The sequence below is a fragment of the Medicago truncatula genome, chromosome 1, assembly GCF_003473485.1.
Source record: "Medicago truncatula cultivar Jemalong A17 chromosome 1, MtrunA17r5.0-ANR, whole genome shotgun sequence".
NCBI classification, from domain to species: Eukaryota; Viridiplantae; Streptophyta; class Magnoliopsida; order Fabales; family Fabaceae; genus Medicago; species Medicago truncatula.
Window position 1 is genome coordinate 20,464,449 of NC_053042.1, and position 22,595 is coordinate 20,487,043.

The following is a 22,595-nucleotide window of genomic DNA, read 5'->3' on the forward strand; positions in this document are numbered from 1 at the left end:
TTGGGTGAAGAAATTTTGTGAATTGGTGGAGATTTGAGTGAGATATGAAGGTTTGAAGGATTTTAGTTATGGAGGTTTTAGAGAGAAGTTAGAATGAGTAGAGATGTTTGTGTTGGAGAATGAAGGAAGAAGAAGATTTTTTTTTGTATATGGGGTGCCAGAAGTTGCGCACGGCCGTGCCAAGCTTCTGGATTCTGAGCCAAGTTTTCAATCAAAGCGTATGCCTCCGTATAGTTCTTGTTCATTAGAGATCCACCTGCAGCTGCATCAACAAACATCATAGTGGTATATGATAAGCCATTATAAAAAGTGTGGACTATGAGCCACTTCTCTAAACCATGGTGGGGACAAAGTCTAAGCATTTCTTTGAAACGCTCCCAAGCATCATAAAGAGACTCCCCATCTTTTTTATTGAACCTTGTGATTTGGTCTCTCAATTTAGCAGTTTTAGAGGGGGGAAAGAATCGGGCAAGGAATGCTTGCCTCATTTGATCCCATGAAGTAATGGAACCAACTTCCAATGAATGGAACCAAGCACTAGCTCTATCCCTTAAGGAGAAAGGAAAGAGGTGCAGCCTTACAGCTTCTTGATTCTCTTTCAAGGTTTCACTGATTCTTAGAAAAATTGAGATATGTAGATTTGGATCCTCAGCGGGCGATCCAGAAAACTGATTTTGCTGCACCAAATTAAGTAGTGCAGGCTTGATCTCAAAGTTGTTACCCTTAACCGTAGGGTACACAATAATAACATGTGGCTCTTCTATAGAAGGTATTGCATACTCTATGAGAGTGCGTTCAGCCATAGCGATATTATTTCGTGCTTCTCTCTTTCTCTTATGCAAATATCTTTCGATCTCGGGAATGAATTCTCCAAGACTTTTAGTTCTTTGCATAAAAAATTAAGAACTCAAGAAGTTAATGGTAAAAGAAAGAAAGAAGTAGAAGAAAAAGGGAAAAGAAAAAGAAAAAATCTAATCACTAAGAAAAAGTTAATCAAATTAGTTAACTCCCCGGCAACGACGCCAAAAACTTGATGAGATAAAACCGCAAGTGCACGGTCTTACCGAAGTAGTAAAAATAGAGTATCGTTTCGACAGAGAGTTGTTCAATTCAATTAAATTTAGTTGATGATTAGAAGAGAATTAAGTTGCAAAGTTGGGGTTTTCAAACGGTTGAAAGAATATATAATAATAAAAAGAGCCTTTGGATTATTGGTTCATCATAACGATAAATCCTTCACAAACCAAAACCTCAAACCTATAACTTTATGTTAGACCTAATTTCTAAAGACCGATTTCTCTTTAGCCTCTCACTTTTCCTTTCGGTCCTAGTGAGAGTGTTCTTCTAGCAATCAAACCTATTTCGCTGATTTGATTACTAGAAGAAGCTTTAAAGTTTAAAACATCATATGTCTCAAGAATTGCAAAGACTATTTCGCTGCCTTTGCAATCCTTGTCTAAATTCACTTGTTCGAATATCAAAACTCCACTTTCGTTTTATGAATTGATATTTGAGATGATGAATTAACAATTATCAAACCCTCCACTTTCGTTTCTACAGTTTGATAATGGTTAATTCATGTTACAACGGTGAATTTAGATTAGAAACTAGGGTTACGTAAGATTAGGGTTTAAGGCTTGGTTTGATTGGATTATGTCATTAGACTTATCCAACAATCCCAAGACAAGAAGAGTCTACTCACTCATGTTCATCGTAGACATGGAGAAGAAGAAGAAAAGCATAAAGTAAAATAACAAGGAAATAAAGAAATAAAGAAAGAACTTTTATTAAGAAAGAGAATTGTCACTTATTGAATTCCAAGAACAAAAGATGAATTGTTGTGATAGCTAGCTACTTTATTTATAATCTTATGTCGACTTAATACCTAAGCAACTATTCACTAGAATGTTCCACAAGAAACCACGGGGTTTTAGGTCAAAATAGGCAGCTTGTCCATAAAGCAAAAGCAGCAAAAGTGGGTCTGAAGCTTGGCACGGCCGTGCCAGTGGGAGCACAGGCCATGCCACCTCTCTGACTTGGGGAGTGACATATTTTTGTCCCATATTTCGTATTTTCATCCCGAATCAGCTGCTAATCCTCTTTCTTTTGCTCCAATACTCAATCTATCAGTTATTCGTTCCTGAAATATAATAATAAGCAATTGAAGTAAAATAGTTCTAAAAGGAAATAATATTTAAATAAAATAAACTTAAATCTAAATAAAACGAAATCAAATATTATATTAAAACTACTAGTTATTGACTCATCAGGGGGATTGAAGAAGATGAATTGTGTGATACGAGAGAAGAGAAACCCGTGTTTGCAGAGAAGAGAAGCGCGTGTTTGCTCTCTCTCTTTTTTTATTTATTAAAGAAACTGTTGTTTTTGTTTTTTTTAATCTTAACCATTGAATCCATTTTTGCCACTTGTCAGTCATCCAAGACCCTAAATGGGGTAAATGGAGCATACATGCACTCGTTATGAGGGGGATTATGTGAAAATTAGTATTTAGATATTATGGTAACCTAAGGGTGATGATTATGGACGAATTTGATGAGCTTATGGTCGAAAATGGAGTCGGAAAAGGCCCCTCAAATTGAAATCGCACTGTCGTGCCTTCTAGGCGCATGACCCGTGCGTTTTCCTTTGGTTATGTGTGCAGTTTTTGAGTTTTTTTGGGAGCGCACGGTTGTGCCCCCAAAGAGCATGATCGTGCACCTTTCCTAGACTTAGAAAACCCTACTTTTATGCTTTAAATGAGTTCCTAGATTGTAGGATAGGGACCTGAAGTAATGAACCAAAGAGAGGGAAGCACATTTAAGTGTCTTCGAAGTGATTCTTTAAAACAATGGTGAGCCTAAAAGATGATGATACCTAAAATAATTTTCTTATGGTAATAAAGAGCCTAAGGTAGTTGATGGATACAAGTCTTGAAGATTTAAAAGAAATAAAGGATAGAGTGTGGCCGATTAAGATGATTGAAGGTGTTAAAAGAGGCGATAAGATGAAGTGAGATCAAAGATAGGAAGAGGTGAGCTAAGTAATGAATAAATATTAGGGATAGTATTAGTGGTACGGCGAAACAATGAATTACTTAAAGTTAGTAAGATGGTTTTAATGGTGTAAACAGTGCATATATAGGACGAGTTAAATGTTATTTGTATTTTTAATTTAGAAAAATACTTTGGGTTATGGTGTTACAAAAGGACTTCCTAATCTCAATCCAGAGATATGCAACAACAAGTTGTTTTACAAAAGATAATGTTTACACAACCTCTAAGATTAGTCAACATACATTAAGCACAATACACTAAAAGTGTATCCCTTACAAATGTTTCTTTTGACTTTTGCTAGACAAGGTATATACTATAAATAAGTATGCATGTGATTACAATAGTGTATATGAACATATTAAACTTTGAATCTACGTGAGTATGCTTGTAAGTGTCATAACCTTCTTCAATGAAACTTGGTCATTTATATAGAGATGAAGTAGATGACCTTTGAAGAAATTCTTGTCTTAAAATGCCTGAATGAATGTTAAGATATTTTGGAGATTGGAGGTCATCGCTTCAGTCATCCAATTCCATCAATGGTGATCTTTAAGGAGTTTTATTCTCTTTCTTAAGTCAGAATAAACTTTCATTCTATGAGATAAATAACTGATATATCAATGATGATTACTTGAGTCAAATTCTTGGTACATAGGATCTCACCACAGAGGATTGTACATCAACATTGATTACAAATTTTAAAGTACGATGTTTGGATTTTCAGTCATCTTTTGAGTAAGTGGTGTCTATGAAAACACTATGAGTATTTTAAGGTGGAAAGACTAAGTGCAAGTATACACTGTCCAAGCTATAGTCTAAAAAATATCGATCCTACAAGGATTGTGTGGAGCTATAACTTCGTATAGATTTTCAATAGAAAACTTATTTGCAAGAATATAAAGTAAATCATTTGTCACAACAGTAAAAAGGTTAAGTTTGGGGATACAATTAAAAAGATTTATAAATTCTCAAGACGGAAAATATGGTTTAAACTAGGTTTAGTTATGACAAAACATTATTGTGATTTATAAAGCTATAGCTTGGTACGCCTTTTGTGCCTCTCAGAGCTATAACCGTTTATTAGATTCTTAAGCTACTGAGATTAACATAGCTTTATCTCTCTAAGGCTTCCTGGAAACCAATTTTTCTTATAGAGTGTTACCTTATCCATCGTGTTAAAGTCATAACGACACACCTTTCGGGGAACGATTATGCAGAACTTAACACACAACAGTTGCTAGGTTAGGTGATTACCCTTTCCACACGAAGAGTATTTAGGACTTAAGCTCCTTGGTCTCTGAAAAAAGTCCTACCAAGAATTTAGCGCTTAGCATTCTAGACTCTTCTAAGTTCAAGTTAACGTTTAAACAATCTCTCTTGATCCTTTAACCTTTCGATGCTTAAGAAAAAATTCATATCTAACAAACATGTTCAACTCCTATATCGGTTAAAGATTAGGGAACTATAATATTAGAAATAAAAGTGATAAAATTTTACTTCTAAAGATTTTGAGTTAAAGCAGTTTATTAGAAAGAAGTTCGGCGCTACAGCTTTATATATCGCAAATAAGTAAACGTCACAACCTCACTATGTCTAAACTACAAGAAGGGGTTTAGCTCATGGTGAGCTGAACTACAGAGATGAAGATGAAAATAAAAATAAATGAAAACATAGAAAACTAAATTGATAGATCAAATAGAGCTAGTACAAAATTACAATCCTTTGAAGGAGAGTGGTGAGCCAAAGCATCACCAAGTAATCTAACTCTAAATCTCTAGAATCTAGCACCCATGCTCATCTATAGAACGAGAACACTAAAGCTGCTAACCATAGCCATAACTTGGTCTCTCCAATTCTATAATGAATTTTTGGATCCTTGGCACACCAACACATGGTTGTCCTTCTATAGTACAAGGCCAACCACTACAAGTTGTACCCTTTGGTCATTTTACACATATGATTTTCTTATCATCTCCTACCTACGCCCTGACGTATTACTTTATTATTCATAGGATTTTAATCATTAGGGACAACTCATATTCTTCATCATTAAGCAATGACCAAACTTGGTCCCACATGTTCGTACTACGTACCAGCCAACTAGCAATCTAGGGTGTTGCAACTTTCTGTATCTTCAGTAAAGCAACCTTCATCCATGCTGCAACTTCCCACATCTTTAGAGCAATTCCTTAACCTACATCATCAAACGTCCATGGCAAGCATTACAAGTTCAAATGGATTACATAACACTAAAGACAACTACACCTATAAGATCTTAAAATAGTCACTGATTAGATGTCTTAAGCAATGCAATCACTCGATTTCTTGTCCCTTATGGGAGTTAAGTGCAACGTGATAACCAACTAAATTTTCGGTTAGCAGCCACACATAACTCTTATCTAAGCATAAATACAAGAGCATCTTGTAGAAACATCACGGAAACATCATTTATAAAATCTTAGGTCATAGTTTGTAGGAAGCTTGTGTTAATCCAACAAAGAAGATAGATGACATTAAAGGAAAGCTAATTTTCGTTAACCATCGAAATCACTCAAACCAATCTATTTTATGTAATCAATCAAACCTTGAAAACACCCATAAACTTTATAACCTATAATTATAAATTTAGTTAATTTCCTAACAGAAACAACAATTCATGTGGAGACGATAACTTACTACTTTATTACTTATAACATTTTGGTGCACATGCAAAATTACGTCGTCACTTACCTGACATTATTTCAAAGGAGCAAAGAGGATTTTCAGAAGGAAGGAAAATCAAAGAGAAGTTATCAATGGTTTGAGGAACCTTTTATATTGTTTTCATTCGATTCGATGTAATTCTCTTTTATCCTAAATCATGCAACTCCATAGATGTGGTGTGCTCCTTTGGTTAATTTGAGTAATTTTTTCTTCTTAATTTATATGTGTGTTCATCTCTTTTATTTTATACTTTCTATAAACTTATTTGTTCCTTACTCTTTTGTTGAATATGATGAGCTATATTTATACTTTTGTCAAATCAAAGAATATTATTTGTATTAAAAGTAAGGAATTTTATTTATATTTTTGTTGAGTCAATGATCTTTGTTATTATTGTAATGTATGAATATTATGTTTTGCTAAAAAGAAAAGAAAACGCACGTGATGAACTTTGGGTTTTAAATTTCAGCTCAAAAAAATTAACAATTTTTTTTAATTTTTTTTATAAATGTTATCCATGGATATCTATATAAACCCGCGGATACCTCAAAATTCGTGGATTCCCCGTTAAATGAATATTCGTGCGGATATAGATAGGGCATGAATTTCATATTTGTCCAACGGAGCGGACACAGATATCACACTATCCGCATCCATGAATATCCATTTACATCCCTATATATTTTAAGGCCTTTTTGTGAGGATTTGTTTGGAGAATTTAAAGAGGTTTGGATTTTTTTTAAGGAAGAGGAGAGAAATTTGGATAGACTTGAATGGAGGAGAGTGATTTGGATTGTTAAGTTTATATTTTGACATATATTTAATATTTTGAAAATGTTAAAATATCATGATTAATAAAAGACATTTTATAGTGCCCATATTGTGAAAATTAAAAATAAATCCTCCTATTTTCTTTCCTAAACCCTCCATCTAAACATATTATTATACTTTATGACAAAAATATATTGATATTCATCCATTTAATTGATAGAGTACATAAAATACAACCATATATTCAGGATCACTAGAAACGTAAGTGATGAATTTGCAAACAAACTTACAACACCCAAGTTAGTAGTATATAATGATAAAATGTCTCTAAATAATATGATAAAATCAAAGTGACGAGAATATCAATATCTCCAGATATGCAATGTTGACGCTCAAATTACTGATTGAATTTATAATTGGTTGAAGTCAATCTTAACTAAACGAATACCGTAACAAACGAAAAAATCAAGCAATGTTGTACAAGACGTTGAACAAGTATTATTCAAAAAATTTATACATGTAAATATTTCAAAAATTTGAGTTGGAAAATAATTTCAGAGAAACTAGTGTACATCTATTCAAAAATAAATAAATTAAGATGTACATCTTAAACTAGTTAAAAGAATAAAATAAGATGTACGTGGCCAACGTAAAAGTATTATTAGACTCAAGAATATCTTCCCTGACCTAGATTTGATTATGATCAATTTAGTTATAAATTAAGAAAATAAACTATTTCTAATAAATTAATAGGCTTTTAGCTGTAAAGTATTTTTATATGCCTAAAAGAGGCAAGGGGACAATAAAGAGGACTACATGGAAGGAGATAGTGCCAATATTGTAAGTTGTAACATGACACATTTGGTCACAGTCACACTCGAATTGTATTCATGCAAGACAACCAATCAATTTGTCGATAGCCACATCATTTTTGTTAAAAAATTATATATACGTCAAAACTAGTTAGTTGCCAATGATTTTTTCCATTGGCCTACAAGACCTTAGAGAAAATAATATTCATAATTATATTATTTTTTATATAAAGTATGAAGAGAAAATAAAGAATATCATCTCTTAACTATGTAGAACATAAATGAATGTAAAAGGTTAAATTGCATTTTTGGTCCCTTAACTATTTTTGTAGTATCGCTTTGGTTCCTTAATTAAAATTCGATTTATTTTGGTCTCTTAACTTCTCTCTGTTACACATTTGGTCCTTCTCGATGAAAAAGAGGAGAAGAAAAGGAAGAAAACATAACGTTTTTAAATTAAAACTAACGGAAATGACAAAAATGTGTGAGAGAGAAGTTAAAGGACCAAAATAAATCGAATTTTAATTAAAGGACCAAAATAAATCGAATTTTAATTAAAGGACCAAAGTGATACTACCTAAATAATTAAAGGACCAAAAATACAATTTAACCAATGTAAAACTAAGCATAGTACAAGTAAACCAAAGAAAATTCCAAATAAGGAACCCTAAACACTCCCAAATAGAGAATGGTATCCAGAATGAAATAGTTTGCGTTAAGAGAAAGTGGGACATGAATTGAGATTACAAAAGCAAAAAGGATTCATTCACACAAAGTTGGAATTGGAATGATATATATATATATATATATATATATATATATTAGCTTAGGTAAATACAAAAACAAAGGAGTTGACAGCTGAAATGGTGTTTGAAAAGATTGACCTGAGTCTTCTCTATGCACCCTTTCATTTTACAGCCAAAATTTAGATTCTTCTTGTCTCTTATTCTCATTTCGTATGAAACCACATTTCAAATGCTGACAAAACATTTTAAAGACTAAAATAAATTAAATTATAAACCAAGATAGACAAGACAGCCAAAAACCAAAAAACAACAGTGTGATGAGATGACTTAATTAATAAAATTACTATTAATCTGAAGTAACAAACAAGAAAAAAAAAATTAATTTTATGCACCATCCATCCAACAGTATTGATGTCCATATCGATCCATGTCCTTCTTTCTTGTCCATTTTCCATGAACCATCCTCTTGTCTTGTCTTCTTTTTTAACCTTTTTCCATCATCAGTAGTAATTCAAAATAACTTCAATTATATTAATTCAATTCATATAGAAAATTTTGTGCCACTCTTTGCTAGGTAGGTAGGTAGCTAGCTAGCTACTGCGGCAAACTGTGTGAATTTGCTACAACAGTAAATCCAGATCCCTAGGCTTAGAAGTCATGAGAGTGATGATACATTGATGGGTCACATCCATGACCACCTTGACGATTCATGGCTTCTCTATGACTATTGTTGTGTCGATTATCATCATCACCACCCATTTGAGTAGCACCAAGGTTGAGGTACACCAATCTTGAATCCAAATTCAGGTTACCAATGCTGTTGTTATTATTATTGTTGTTGCCACTGCTACTGCTGCTATGATCTTCGCTCATTGGAGGGTAAACCGGTGCTGCTGATGAAGAAGCATTGTTGTTGTTGTTATTATTGTTACTAGCATTGTTTTCTTCACGTGACAGAACAAGAGCTGCAGATTGAACAAGTTCCAAACACAATCTTAACTTGTTTGGTTCAATGTGGTTTAATCCAGGAACAGCACCTTTGAAGAGAAAATCAGAGGTTAGGGTTCTAAGTATATCCAAAGGTGTGACACCGTCAACGGTTCTAACTGTGGGATCTGCATGGTGGTCAAGCAAAACTGCCACCATCTCCGGCGACACCATCTCGGCAGCCACATGAAGGGAAGTTTTCCCGGCAGGTCCAGCCGGGTAGTTAACATCCGCAGCCCCGAGTTCAAGCAGGGCTTTCACCACTTCTCGGCTACAATTCTCAACTGCATAGTGTAATGCCAATGCTTCATCAAGGTTTAGGCCTTCTCCCATGACCATGAGTTTGACTAGTTCCACATCGGAGGAGTCAAGGGCCCGTCTCATTCTTCGGATCTTCTGGTCTTCGAGGTCACCGAAGTCATGGTGATGATGGTGATGGTGGTGGTGGTGAAGTGGCATTAAGGAGCGCCGTGCTAAGGAGGATTTTAGACGAAGTTCTTCGATTTTGGCGACTACGTCAATGGAGAGATGCTTGGCTAGGATTTCAGGTGGGAGACCAGACTTGGCAACAAGGTGGGAACATGTTGTCCAAAGTTGGGGCATTTCTTGCTTTCTTGAAGCTATTAGTACTTTCATCACATCGTCTATTGAGGCTTTCTCTACCATGCTCACTAGTTGCTTCTACAAATCAATCAAGCAATGAGAGTTAGATAAAAAATTAACAAATAATTTAATATTGGTAGATCAAGTCGTAAATCTAACTTTGTATTTTCTAATTGGAGTTATCTTTTGTAGTATGTTTTAAGTATAAAGATTTTATGTTGTAAGGGTTCCTTAAATACACTTTTCTTATGGCAAATGTTTTTTCTCCATGTACAAATGAAAAATATGGCAAATGTTAAGGGATACATGAATGAGACATTTAATGAAATGAAATTAGTTTATTTTTAAAAAAAATTATATTTTCTTTAATAAATTTTGTAACAAGTGTATTGAGAGAATTGTACTTATTGTTTTTGAAATGACCAATGTTAAGTTTAAGTCATGACGTGGTTATTACTACAATCCCTATATTCCTCCGCAATTCATCAAATCATTTTATGACTCATAGAATTATCATTTTGTTTAAGGAAAATGCTAAAGAGTACGTTTAGGGCATTAATTAAAAGAATAAAGATAGAAAAATTGTATTAGGAAACGGTGAAAAGTTGTAAATTCAACTTTTTAAAAGTAAAAAAATTGTTGATTTCAATGTCAACTTACTACTTTTAATTTAAGTGCTTAAATATTGTTTTTAATTTGAGAGAGTTTTTTCACAAAGTCTTAACTTACACTAGAGAAATTGTAAATTTTCTTGGAGGACTTTTGGCAAATTTTGATAGAACTGGGTTGATGGAAAAAAGTGAGATTTGTTTTAAAATGCAAAAATGAAATAGAAGGGAGAGAAGAAATGTTGAGGGGTTGTTTATTTGTTGAAAATTATTTAGTACATTTTGAGAAGCAGACACTACTCTTTTCTGTTTTAGTTTGTTCTCTTTTGGAGCCCAAACCCAAATGAGGAAAGTGATCATCTTTGGGAAAGATTTTGTGTGCTTCATTTGCGGAAGACAAGATTGGAAATATGTCATCTTAATTTAGAAAGAAGAAAAAAATTATGCATTCTTTACACACCAATTTGAGAAACTCTATACATGTGGTACATCAAATTATAAGTCTAATACTTAAATGTACAAAAATCCAATTTGTTTTATAACCTCAACTCAAGTCTCAATCCCAAGTAAGAGTGAGAACTTGTTTAAAACAAAGATTGTTAAGATAAACACACAATAGTAAAAGTAGTGATATGAGGGAATTTCTTGGAAGAGAGGAACGTATCAATATTAGAAATCACCCATCATAATATAAATTTATCACCACAATTTCACTCATCATAAAATTATAGAACTACCTAAAAATAGGGGAACAAACCCCAAAAAAAAAGTTGACTAAAAAAATATTGAAAAGAATAAAAAATAGAAGAGAGAAAATAACCCTTTCCAAATTCCAAAAACCATACCCTTTCCCCTTCATCTGCTTGCCAGAAAACATATGACTGGTCACACAAATCAGAGACACACAGAAACAGAAGACAGACACAGAGAGAGAGATATTGTGTGTTTGTTTTAAGTAAAATAAAAAATAAAATAAAAACAAAAAATAAAAATAAGAAATAGTAAAACCTGAGTGAGCAATGCAAGCTGTTCAACTCCAAAGTATCTAGCGGCAGCTAGAGTATCAAGGGCAAGATCAACGGCTGAGGTACAATGCGTATGCCAGCACCCTCTCTCACCACAATTAGGTCTAGGCTCATGTTTCTGAGGAACAATAGAAACTTGTCCACTGTACAGAAACTGCAACAGGAGGAGGAAAACCTCGTAGCCGACTGAGTTCACTGGAATGACACCAGGTCGTACTGTCGGCTGACGAGAGGATCCTCCTCCTATTGGGTCTAGTCCCGAAGGTGGGTCGGGCCCACAAAAGAATTTCCTGAAGAAAAGACTCCTTGCTGCTAAGATGCAGCGATGAGCATGAACCAAACGACCTTCAACTTGGAAAGTGACGTCGCTGAAGGCTTGGCCGTTGATGAGGAGATTCAGGTAGTCAAGGGAGAGAGATCTTAGAGTCTCTTCAAGGGACATGTTGTTGTTGTTGTTGTTATTGCTTCCTGTTTCTGTTACTGTGTTTGAATGACTCAAGTAGAAAGTGAAGAAAAGAGTACAATCTATTGAACAGTTTAGGTTGGTCCCTAATACTATATGATAATAACTCCTCAAAAGGTGAGAAAAAGAGAGAGAGAAGAGTGAGTGATTGGAATGAAATAGTGAAGAGAGGTTGGGTTTTAATTGTTTGATACTTGTGTTGTTTTCATTGATGTTGATGATGTTACTGTGATTGTTGTTTTTATGGGAGAATCTATTAGAGGTGTGAATGGAGGAGGAGAGGGTGTGGATGTGGTAATTGTATTGTTTTGTTAAGAAAAAAGAAATTTTAGAGAGAGAAAGATTGTGTGAGTGAAAGCTTCATTTGGATGGCTATTCTGGGCGGCTGGTGTTTTTAACAAACAAAATAAATTGTGAAAATTTTGGGACCTGTATTGTCTACAAACCAATTCTCTGTAGCAGACAGGCACTCATTGAGAAAAATACACTGCACACCATTTTGATGGAAGCATGTTTTCTCTGCAATAAATGTGTGACACAATTACTACTATGGGACAAGCCAATGTAGATTAATGGTTGAGATTGTTTAAAACTTTCGAGAAATAAAATTGTCTTATACGTCCATTTAAGATAAGGTTAAATATGTTTTTGGCTTATGTAAATACATAATTTAAGGGGTAATAAATACATAATTTTTGGGGTTTTCCTATGTCTTATTAATGAATCATTTAATTAACATTTTCTTAAAAACTTATTAATTAGTGATATGTGCAGGTTCCATCGATCAATATACTCCCCTAAAATCAAAATTTAAATGAAATAAAATATTGCAAATTAGAGAGGAAAGAATCGTAATCTTTGACACTGAATTTTGTTTAGTAGGAAAGAGAAATACTGGTGAAGGTTAAGGGGAAATGGATGAATCACAATTCATGGGGTTCTTGATTAAAATTGACGAAGATTAAGACTGAGGGAGGAAGGTCTTTTCGTTTCTAGAGAGCATTTCAGAAAAAACAGGAGAGAAACAAAAACAGTTTTTTAGAAGAAAAATAATTAATTAATCGACTCATTAATAAGGCAAAGGAAAACCCCAAAAATTATGCATTTATCCTTAAGCTGTGCAAGTTAGAAAAATCTATAAATATATACTAATTTTTCGTTTCAGTTCCTCTAAAATTTTCCTTCAACATTTGGTCCATATAAAATTTTCAATCACTATTTTGTTCCTTATTTTTAAGTTAATTTTTGTTTTTTTAATGAAATTGCGTAGAATATTGAAGAAATTTTTTTTAGAATTTTTTAACAAAACACAAATTAAATACAAATTTTTAACCGTTAAAAATATAAAAATTCATATTAAATTCATGTTTTGTTAAAAAAAAAAAATTGGGAGAGATTCTTATAATATTATAAATTTTTATGCAAAATTTTATTCAAAAATATGAATTATACATAGGAGTTTACTTTAAAGGAGGAACAAAAGTGAAAATGAAAAAAAAAATTAGGGACTAAAAAGAAAATTTGACATATTTATATGGATCAAAAACATATTTAACCCTTTATAATATCAATAAATCATTAATGTTATTTTTTTCAATTATAAACGTTAATGTTAAAGAACGGTAAAACATAAGTAGATGGAAAGCAGGGAGATGTGAATTAAAGAAATGGGTAAGGTTGGAGATGGTTTAGTGGTAAGGGAAAATATCAAGTTGCTTAAGGTTAATAAGATGAGATTTTAATAGTGCAAATAGTGTGGTTACATGGTGAGTCTAAAACATGAAGGAAAATGTTAACTAGTTAAAGGAGTAGAATGAATTAGTTAAAGGAGTAGAAGGTTTAAAATGGATAAAGAATAGTGTGCGCCCGATTAAAATGATCGATGATGTTGAGTGGAGTGATAAGACCAAATGTAATTGAAAATAGGAAGATGTGGGTTGAGTAATGAATAATGTTAGGGATAATAATAGTAGTGAGGTAAAATTATTGAATTACTTAAAATTAATAAGACGAATCTTTAATGGAGTAAATGGTGTGAGTAAAGACTGAGTTAAAAACTGTAATGATGGTGGGTTTAAGATAAGAATCAACTAGAGAAGATTAAGACTAATGTAAATATGGGATAGTGGTTTATAATAATTGTTAAATAATAAAGATGATTGATGATGGGGAACGAAACCTTAAAATGTACTGGAGTTTTGTTGTGAGAATTGATGAAGTTATATGACAACAATAATAGAAAGATAAAGACCTTAGGTTGAAATGAAGTTAGGGTTACGGAGATGGTTGATGTTATAGGTTATGATGAATGTGAGATAAAGTGCTAGGTCATAGTATAGTTGTGACTAGGAGTAAATGTTATTGTCGTTATAAATAAGGGTAGTAAGTGAGAGAAGTTAACGTTGGATATAGATTCTAATGATGATCTCGAATTATGATGAGATGATATATAGGCATGGCAATGGGGCGGGTAGGGATGAGTTTTTCCTTCCCCATCCCCATCCCCTACTCTCATATACTTACTTGTTACCCTACCCATACATAACGGGGATGAGAAATTGAATCTCATCCCCGTCCCCATTGAGTTCAAGTATTTCCGCCTCATCCCCAACCCTGCAGTGAATCAATTTTTTTTTTTAATAAAAAAAAGTTTTTTTTAAGCTTCAATGATAATATTGTAATGCATTATCGAACAATTTTCGTTCATTTTAACATTTCCTTACCAAATAATTCGGTTGCTCCTTTAATTATCAATGAAATTTCTTATATCATGACAATTATCAAACCAAATAAGATGACATATCATTATCAACCCCCTAAAAAACAAAAATATGAGTTTTCTACATTCAGGTAGGGTATGGGTATGGGTATGGGTTCGGGGTGGGTACATATATCATTATCAACCCCACAATGGTCGACACATGGCACCTCACTTAAGGGATGTAGGTGTCACGTCAGCGTAGACTAAGTCAAAAGTGACATTGGGGGGCAAAAACTGTCAAAGATCCAATACATAGGGGCTGTTTTGTATTTTAATTATTTAAAGGGCCAAAATTGCAACTTTTGAAAAGATAAGGGGGCAAAAATGCAATTAAACCTATTAATAATTCTATATGGGAATCCACCTCATTATTTTTAAATAAAAAATAAAAAAAGAATAATTTATGCATGTCTTAAGAGATAAAAGACTTAAATAGGAAAAAAAATAAAGATAAAAAACTTAAATATTATAAATAAAGTAAAAAACCTCTAATAATTTTGCAATAAATTAATAAATTCACAATAGCATTTAAAACAAAGAGAAAAAAACCCATCATATCAAATTTAGGTGGGTGTATTGAATTAAGATTTTAAGGGATTTTAAAAGACTTTTTAATGATAAAAAAATCTTGGAGTATTCAATCAAATTTTTTATAGAATATTAATAAATCTCATGGTATTCAAAAGATTTTTTATTCAAGGTAACCAAATCTCATGATATTCAATTAAGATTTGTACCAACTTATAAAATGTCTATTGGTATTTAAAAATCTGCAGATTTTATGGATTTTTTATAGGGTTAAATATGTTTTTGGTCCCTATAAATATGTCAACTTTTCATTTTAGTCCCTCTAAATTTTTTCTTTAACTTTTAGTCCCTATAAAATTTTCAATCTTCACTTTTGGTCCCTCTTTTAAAGTAAACTCATATGTAGAATTCATATTTTTTAATATAATTTTCCAGAAAAATTCAAAATATTATAAGAATTACTCTAAAAAAATTTTAGAATTTTTTAACAAAACATGAATTTAATATGAATTTTTTATATTATTTACGGTTAAAAATTCATATTTAATTTTTGTTTTGTTAAAAAATTCTAATTTTTTTTAGGAAATTCTTTTAGAATATTTTACACATTTCTGCATAATTTTATTAAAAAATACAAAAATTAAATTTAAAATAGGGATCAAAAGTAGTGATTGAAAATTTTATAAGGACTAAAAGTTGAAGGAAAATTTTAGAGGGACTAAAACGAAAAGTTGACATATTTATGGAGACCAAAAACATATTTAACCCTTTTTTATATAATGGATTTTGTAAAACTTTTTAGTTGAAAATACACGTGACATGATCATTCAACAATCACATGAAAAAGTCTTCAGACTTCAGACTTTTTAAGACATCTATATTTTTGTTTTGTCGTTCCACACTCATAGCCTCTTCTTATGATTCCTTCATTGTAATTATTCCTTGTTCAAGATACACTTGTATGTTTTTATATTATTGCTTCTTATTGTTGATCACGTTCCAGTCAAGAAAATATGTTGCTGTGCATGTTACTTTCTGATACTAATTGTATTTCATTTTACTATTAATATTACAGATTCAGAAGGGTAAAGTTTTTTCAAGTCAATTTGATTTTCTAATTTATTATAATTATTTGGGTTTATTTAGCAGATATTTTTTGTTGTTATTATTTTACCATACATTAACAAGGCAATGTTATGCTATTTTGTTGTTAACCATATTACAATTTGATAAATTTTTTCATTCATTCTTGTACAATTGAATTTTTATTAAGAATCATACAATTATTTCAATCTTCAAATCTCATAAAATCCTTTAAAATCTTAAAAGTTTAGGTTATAAATCCATTAAAATTCTGATTTAAAATTCTTGATTGTAAAAAGTCCTTTGAATAAAGTTTTTTAAAATTCCACAAAATCAATATAATCACACAAAATCTTTTAAAATCTTTAAGATTCTTTTTGCCAAAATAGACTTTTAAAATCCCAATCCAACAAACCCCTTAGATAGAGAAACTCGCCAATGACATTAAAAACGAAAAAGTTGGAAAAAAAAGGGGGCACGCCAATGACACCCGCTAGACATCATAAAATTAAAACAATTTTTTGTATGAGAATTGGAAGAAAAAAAAAAGTAATAAATAATTAAAGGTATAATAGAAAAAGTAATATCAATATTTAGTATTGTAAATCGATTTATAATTTTGAACATTTTTTTTCACAACGATTTATAATTTGGGACGAAAAGAGTAATATATTTTGGAAGAGAGGGCAGTCAAAAAATTTTAATTGTGTGATGGTATTGGAAAGACTCATTCGTTTTAAAATATACATCGCATTTTTACAATGGGTTATATACTTATGCCTTATTTTAATCATGATTTTTAATTAATATATAAACACAAATATTAATATGTAAGATGTTGTTCGTTTTATCTCGATAAATATTTTCAATTTTTTTAATTCTTTTTTAAATAATTAATAATAACAAGGGTTAAATATGTTTTTAGTCCTTACATTTTATGCTCGTTTGAAGAATAGTCCATACATTTAATTAAATGTTTTTAAAACCCTCACATTTTATCTCCGTTATCAAAATTAGTCTATACTGTTAATTCTTTAACGGAATGCTGATGTGGCAGTTAATGAGTCTCAATTATTTTATGGTTAAATATGTTTTTGGTCTCTATATTTTGCGTGACTTTGAAAAATAGTCTTTGCATTTCAATAAATGTTTTTAAAATCCCTAAAATAATAAGGACTATTCTTCAAAGTCTTGCAAAATGTAGGGATCAAAAATATATTTAACTCTAAAATAATTGTGACACACTAACTGTCACATCAACATTCTGTTAGAGAATTAACAACAAAGACTAATTTTGATAACGAAGATAAAATATGAGAATTTTAAAAACATTTAATAAAATGTAGAGACTATTCTTCAAATAATTTTAAAATACAATGACTAAAAACATATTTAATCATAATATTAACGATTAAAATTGTATATTAGTATGTCTAAAGTTGTTGATTGCAATATATATTTAAAAACACAATAAATAACTTTATACAAGAGAGTGATGGTGTTTATTGATTTGACAAGTCAAGAAACACATGTGAAGGTTGTGATGCATACATTTGAACTGACCTTTCCAAGACCGAGTAGCTAATTAAGCTAATGGATGGACATATGCTCTCTCTCACTCTCCTCTCAGTCAGGATAAGTGAGTGTTTCTAAGTGACCTTTTCACCCCTTAAAACGGTTAACATCCGTACCTAGGCTCTTCTAAATCATATGCACTTTGTAATTGTATTGCAAATGTCTATCAAACACATCACCTTTAACTCACTTCTCAGTTGCACTTTTGCTTTCTTCATGATACTGCAGTGTCACTCACACTGCTACTACGGACAAAGTGCCATTTTGGATGATATTGATAACATGATAGGTATTTGTAACTTGAAACCAAGGACATTTGTTAAAAGAATTATATAAAGAAAGTTGTGTTGAAAAAAGTAGTATTTATATAAACAGTTTATTATATGGCTTTAAAATTATTATATTTTATTTTTGGACAAAGACTTGAGAAAATTCGTTAGCATTTTTTGTATGAAAATACCTATTTTTCTCTTTGATTTTCCTAATTATAAGAGTTGACATTGTCTGGATTTGGCTGGAGATCAATTTAGCCAAAAATATGAAATGATTCAATCAGATCAACTTATCAAAATTTATATGTTAAAGTAACTGTAAAGATTTGGTCAAATGAAAAATAGACATATTTTTGGAGTAGCCAAACTACCCCATAAGGACAAAAGTCTAATGTAAATAATTTCATAAGATATTTGAGATCTAAGGTATTATTTACCTTTGATTAAGACACCATTCCTTGAACCAAAAATGTGAAAACTTTTGTAGTTTAGTTTGGTCAATTTAATATTCATGTTACATGTTTTCAATTTTGAATAAGAGAGATGAATCTTGTTATTTATTATTTTTATTTTTTAATCTTTAACAAGAATCCTAAAAAACACACGTTTAGAAAGGAATATGATTCACTGTAATCAACTTTTTCACACAATCATGTATTTTTTATATAATAAGCGTTTGATCTTAATCAAGAAAAAAAGTATCTCATATTTATTGATAATTTTGTTCTCAAATCAGAACCATCTGATAATCGGACGGACGAGATTCTGTAACTAACTAAATAACGATTTCTTGTCAAAAAAGCTAAATAATGATTTATTATACTAGTTTTTTTTTTGGCAAAATTATACAATTAGTCCCTTAACTTAATTTTAGGTAACATTTTCGTCCTTTATCTTTTTTTTGTAACGATTTAGTCCTTTATGTTAAAAAATAACAACATAGTTATCCTTTTTATGAAAAAAATAATAAAAAATTCAAAAAAAAAAAATTCATCAAGCTCATAGACAAATGCAAATCTACATCATACTAGCCTAGAAAATCAAATTTCATTAAAAAAATCTCATAAAAAATGATAAAATAGTGTCATTTTATAACATAAAGGATTAAATCGTTAAAAAAAAAAAAGATAAAGGACGAAAGTGTTACCTAAGATTAAGTTAAGGGGCTAATTATGTAATTTTGCCTTTTTTTTCAATGGAACAACATTTTGGTCTATCTAGATCTTTGATTTATCACCACCAATAAAAACTTTAGTCTGTTATATTGTATTCGACCTATCCTTCCTAAGTCAATACAAATTAAAAACGGGAGTGGTTATGGTGCATAAGGAAATCCTTATGCACCGTGCAGAAATCCCAACATAATTGCTTCCTACACCTCCAAAGTGAGCCAAAATCATTTTTGTTCAAAATAAAAGAAATCTGATGGTTGTGATATGTTTATGCACGGTGCATAAGGAAATAACTTATGCACCATAACTTTTGCCATTAAAAACATGTTTAAACTTTATTATTTTTGTTATTATTAGTTTTTTTTGACAGAATTTTTATTATTATTGTTGTGGTTGTTGTTTATTTTCTAGGGTTGCTTGCTGGATATGGTTTGGAGGGGTCTGATTTCATGTCATGCATGGCACTGACTTCCACGTGCCCTCCTTCTCATCTTAGAAATCAATTACAATTACCAGTAATGAGAGAAGGAGAGAAGTAATACTCAACCACATGTGATGTCTTCAACCAACCTATCACGTTCAAGTCTCTCTCATTCCTTTTGCCTTTTACTTACTTTGAGTCAGATATATTGTCATTGAGTTCATCCATCTTCCTCTCTCTCTCTAGTCTCGTCTCTACATACGGATCATACTCAATACTCATAGTTTTAACTGCAGTCAAGACCATGTAGGCTCTGTTTGGTAAAAATAGCGGATAGCTGATAAGCTAGCTGATAAGCTAGCCGATAGCTTTTAGCTGATAAACTAACTGAAGTGTTTGGTAAAAATAGCGGTTCAACTAGCTGATAAATGTAAAATGACATAAAGGGTATTCTTAATTCATAATAAAAATTATATCATTAATTTAAGTATTTGTAATTTTGTAAACTAATTTTTCTTTAAAAAAATACTTTAAATTTATTAATTTAATATATCCTATGTATTATAAATTAAATTAAATTTTATTCATTAAAATTTTATCTTATATTTATTATCATTTAAGTGTTTCCACTTTATAAAAAAAATAACATTTACCTTAAAAACAAAAAAAAGGTAGCACTAATAGAGTAATACTAATAACAGAGAATAAAAAAAAATAACACTTACCTCAAAAAAAAAAAAAGTAACACTAATAGAATAATAGTATTTTGTTTCGTAAAAAAAAAAAAAAAATGAAGGTATATATTTTTCAAAAAAAAAAAAAAAAAAGGTCAGCTGATATATATACAAAAATTGGAATAAAGGGATAGTAGTCTTTATTACGTAGCTTATTATAAAAATTATAATAGATAAAAATACAATTTAAATGAAATAATAAGGGTAAAATTGGAAGAAAAAGTGAGAAGCTATAAGCTATAAGCTCAAACGCTACTTGGAATAGCTTCTGAAAAATAGCTTATAAGCTCGTGAAATAAGCTATAAGCTCATGGTGAAAAAGTGTTACCAAACAGAACTTTTTTTGTCAAACGAACTTATAAGCTATAAGCTAAAAGCTAAAAGCTCTTTTTTGGGGTTAACCAAACAGAGCCGTAGTTGTTCCCTCATACGTGCTGAATTTACTCACCATCGTTACCATCTATCTACAAGTCTAGTCTTACGAAAGAAAATGATATTTCTATAACTATCTTGCTTGGTACAACTTTTGTGTTAACTTCTCTTTCATATTCATAGTGTTTTTACTGTTTCTCTTTATTATTTTGGTTTTTGTTTTTGTTGTCTTATAAGTTGTCGAATAAATAATTGTTCAAATAATATTCCTCAATAAAAATAAGAAGTATAAATGTTGAGATTGAACATGATAAATCTTTATAAAACTGGTCTCTAAGACGAGGAGTATATCTCTTTATAAACATTTATTAAAAGTTTTATCTATTTAATGTGGGATTTGAGTTTTTCTCAATAATTAATACATTAATTATTCTAAGCTGAGTCAATTAGCCTTAAAAAAAAATTGTCAATTAGAGATGATTTTTTTTATGGGAGCTTCTACAGTGCAGTTAGGAAACTGACTTTTTTGGAAAAGTTAATTTTGATTTTAATGTTTGATTCATTTTTAAATTGTTGATTACTGATTAATGATCAATAGTATATTCATCTAGTAATGCTTGCAACATCTTGGACTTACATGTACTATTTTATCGTTGGAATCTTTAACATGCAAATAGAGTTGGTGATATTATGTGATAGTCTTAAGTGTTACACTTTGTAGGGTGTTACGCTTAGAACAATGTATGATAAAATTATATTAAGTGTAGTCTTGTTAACCTGATGAATTGATGATACTATGAGGGTTGAACTTTTGATGCCATTCTACAAACAGTGAGGTGTTACTCGTTACATTTTTGATGTTATAGTGTTAACTTCACCAAAAAAATCATTATTATGACTTCACCATAGAATTTTCCTGGGATTTGAAACTCTAACTACTAGGACGACACCTCTTGGACGAAAACCATTATTGAGGGGATCGAATTCGAACCCATGTCATGCAATTCATGACTCATACATAAGCCATAACCACTTGCTTCAGGTGCTGGAAATATAATTTTACATAAAAAGTATTTTCTCCAACAAATTATTTGGTCACTATAATTCTTTCACTGATTCATGAATAAATCATTTGGCGACAATATTTTCACAAATTATTTAGAAAAATATAATGATCACAATTTCTTATCACTCTAACTTTTTTTAGCTGAATCAAGAGGATGACAGACATCAAGGGGAAACTTAGACATCCCAACAAGATTGACACTTCTAAAAGAAAAAACCATCCTTTACCGATTGTCTCATAAAATATTATTAAATATTATTAAAAAAGAGAAAGAAAAAAATATATATACAAGAGGGAGGACTGGACCTGACCCTCAAAAGCGAAACAAAAATGAAAAAAAGAAACTAAGGAAATCAAAAAGTCTGCAAACATAACGGTCCGTAAAGAAATCATCTCTAATAAACGTAGGTAGAGAAGTCCACCATATAAGAGCCTTGGAGAGAATAACCATGATTAGAAAGTTTGTCTGCACAACCGTTGCCTTCTCGAAAAATAAGAGAAGAAGTGGCTAAAAGAAAGAAGTGGCTGCAACAAGTCTCTTGAATATTCCAATAAAAAATTATCATTGAGAAGTGGGGGATGAAGCACCCTTAGAACGGGTTATGTAGGCATCTCTCTTGAGTTGTTGCTTCTGTTTCTTTGTCAAATAGGGCCCGAAAGGAAGTTCAGCTCCATTTTCTTGCTTATCTCGAATTTGCATGAACAACTCAACTTCCTTATGTGACAACGAACCGCTATGTGGAGGATAAACCAACGCTTGCTCATTATTCACCGCTGTTCCAGTAACAAGAATCATTTGAGTCTTCGGCACAGCCCCCTGGGAGGGAGAATGGAATGCCG

The 22,595-nt window shown here is 31.2% G+C and overlaps 1 protein-coding gene and 1 non-coding gene across 2 annotated transcripts; one reads left to right on the plus strand and one right to left on the minus strand.

The window, feature by feature from the left end:
• The first annotated feature begins 333 nt into the window (after nucleotides 1-333).
• Nucleotides 334-440, plus strand: LOC112418756 (small nucleolar RNA R71). The gene has a single exon (XR_003008846.1). It is a non-coding gene; the product is annotated as a small nucleolar RNA R71 (small nucleolar RNA).
• An 8,030-nt stretch (nucleotides 441-8,470) lies between these two features.
• On the minus strand, nucleotides 8,471-12,098 carry LOC25483282 (BTB/POZ domain and ankyrin repeat-containing protein NOOT2-like). Its single transcript, NM_001425014.1, has 2 exons — nucleotides 11,292-12,098; nucleotides 8,471-9,753 (listed from the first exon to the last, which is right to left on the minus strand). The coding sequence occupies exons 1-2, from the start codon at nucleotides 11,748-11,750 to the stop codon at nucleotides 8,734-8,736; spliced, it is 1,479 nt and encodes a 492-aa protein (NP_001411943.1). The 5' UTR covers nucleotides 11,751-12,098; the 3' UTR covers nucleotides 8,471-8,733.
• Between the last annotated feature and the right edge of the window lie 10,497 nt (nucleotides 12,099-22,595).

What these genes read in the sequence shown, in the direction of transcription:
- LOC25483282 (NM_001425014.1), bottom strand. Translation starts at nt 11,750, where the DNA reads ATGTCCCTTGAAGAGACTCTAAGATCTCTCTCCCTTGACTACCTGAAT. An exon ending in AGCTTGCATTGCTCACTCAG is followed by an intron (nt 9,754 to 11,291) that starts GTTTTACTATTT and finishes ATTGATTTGTAG; the next exon opens with AAGCAACTAGTGAGCATGGT.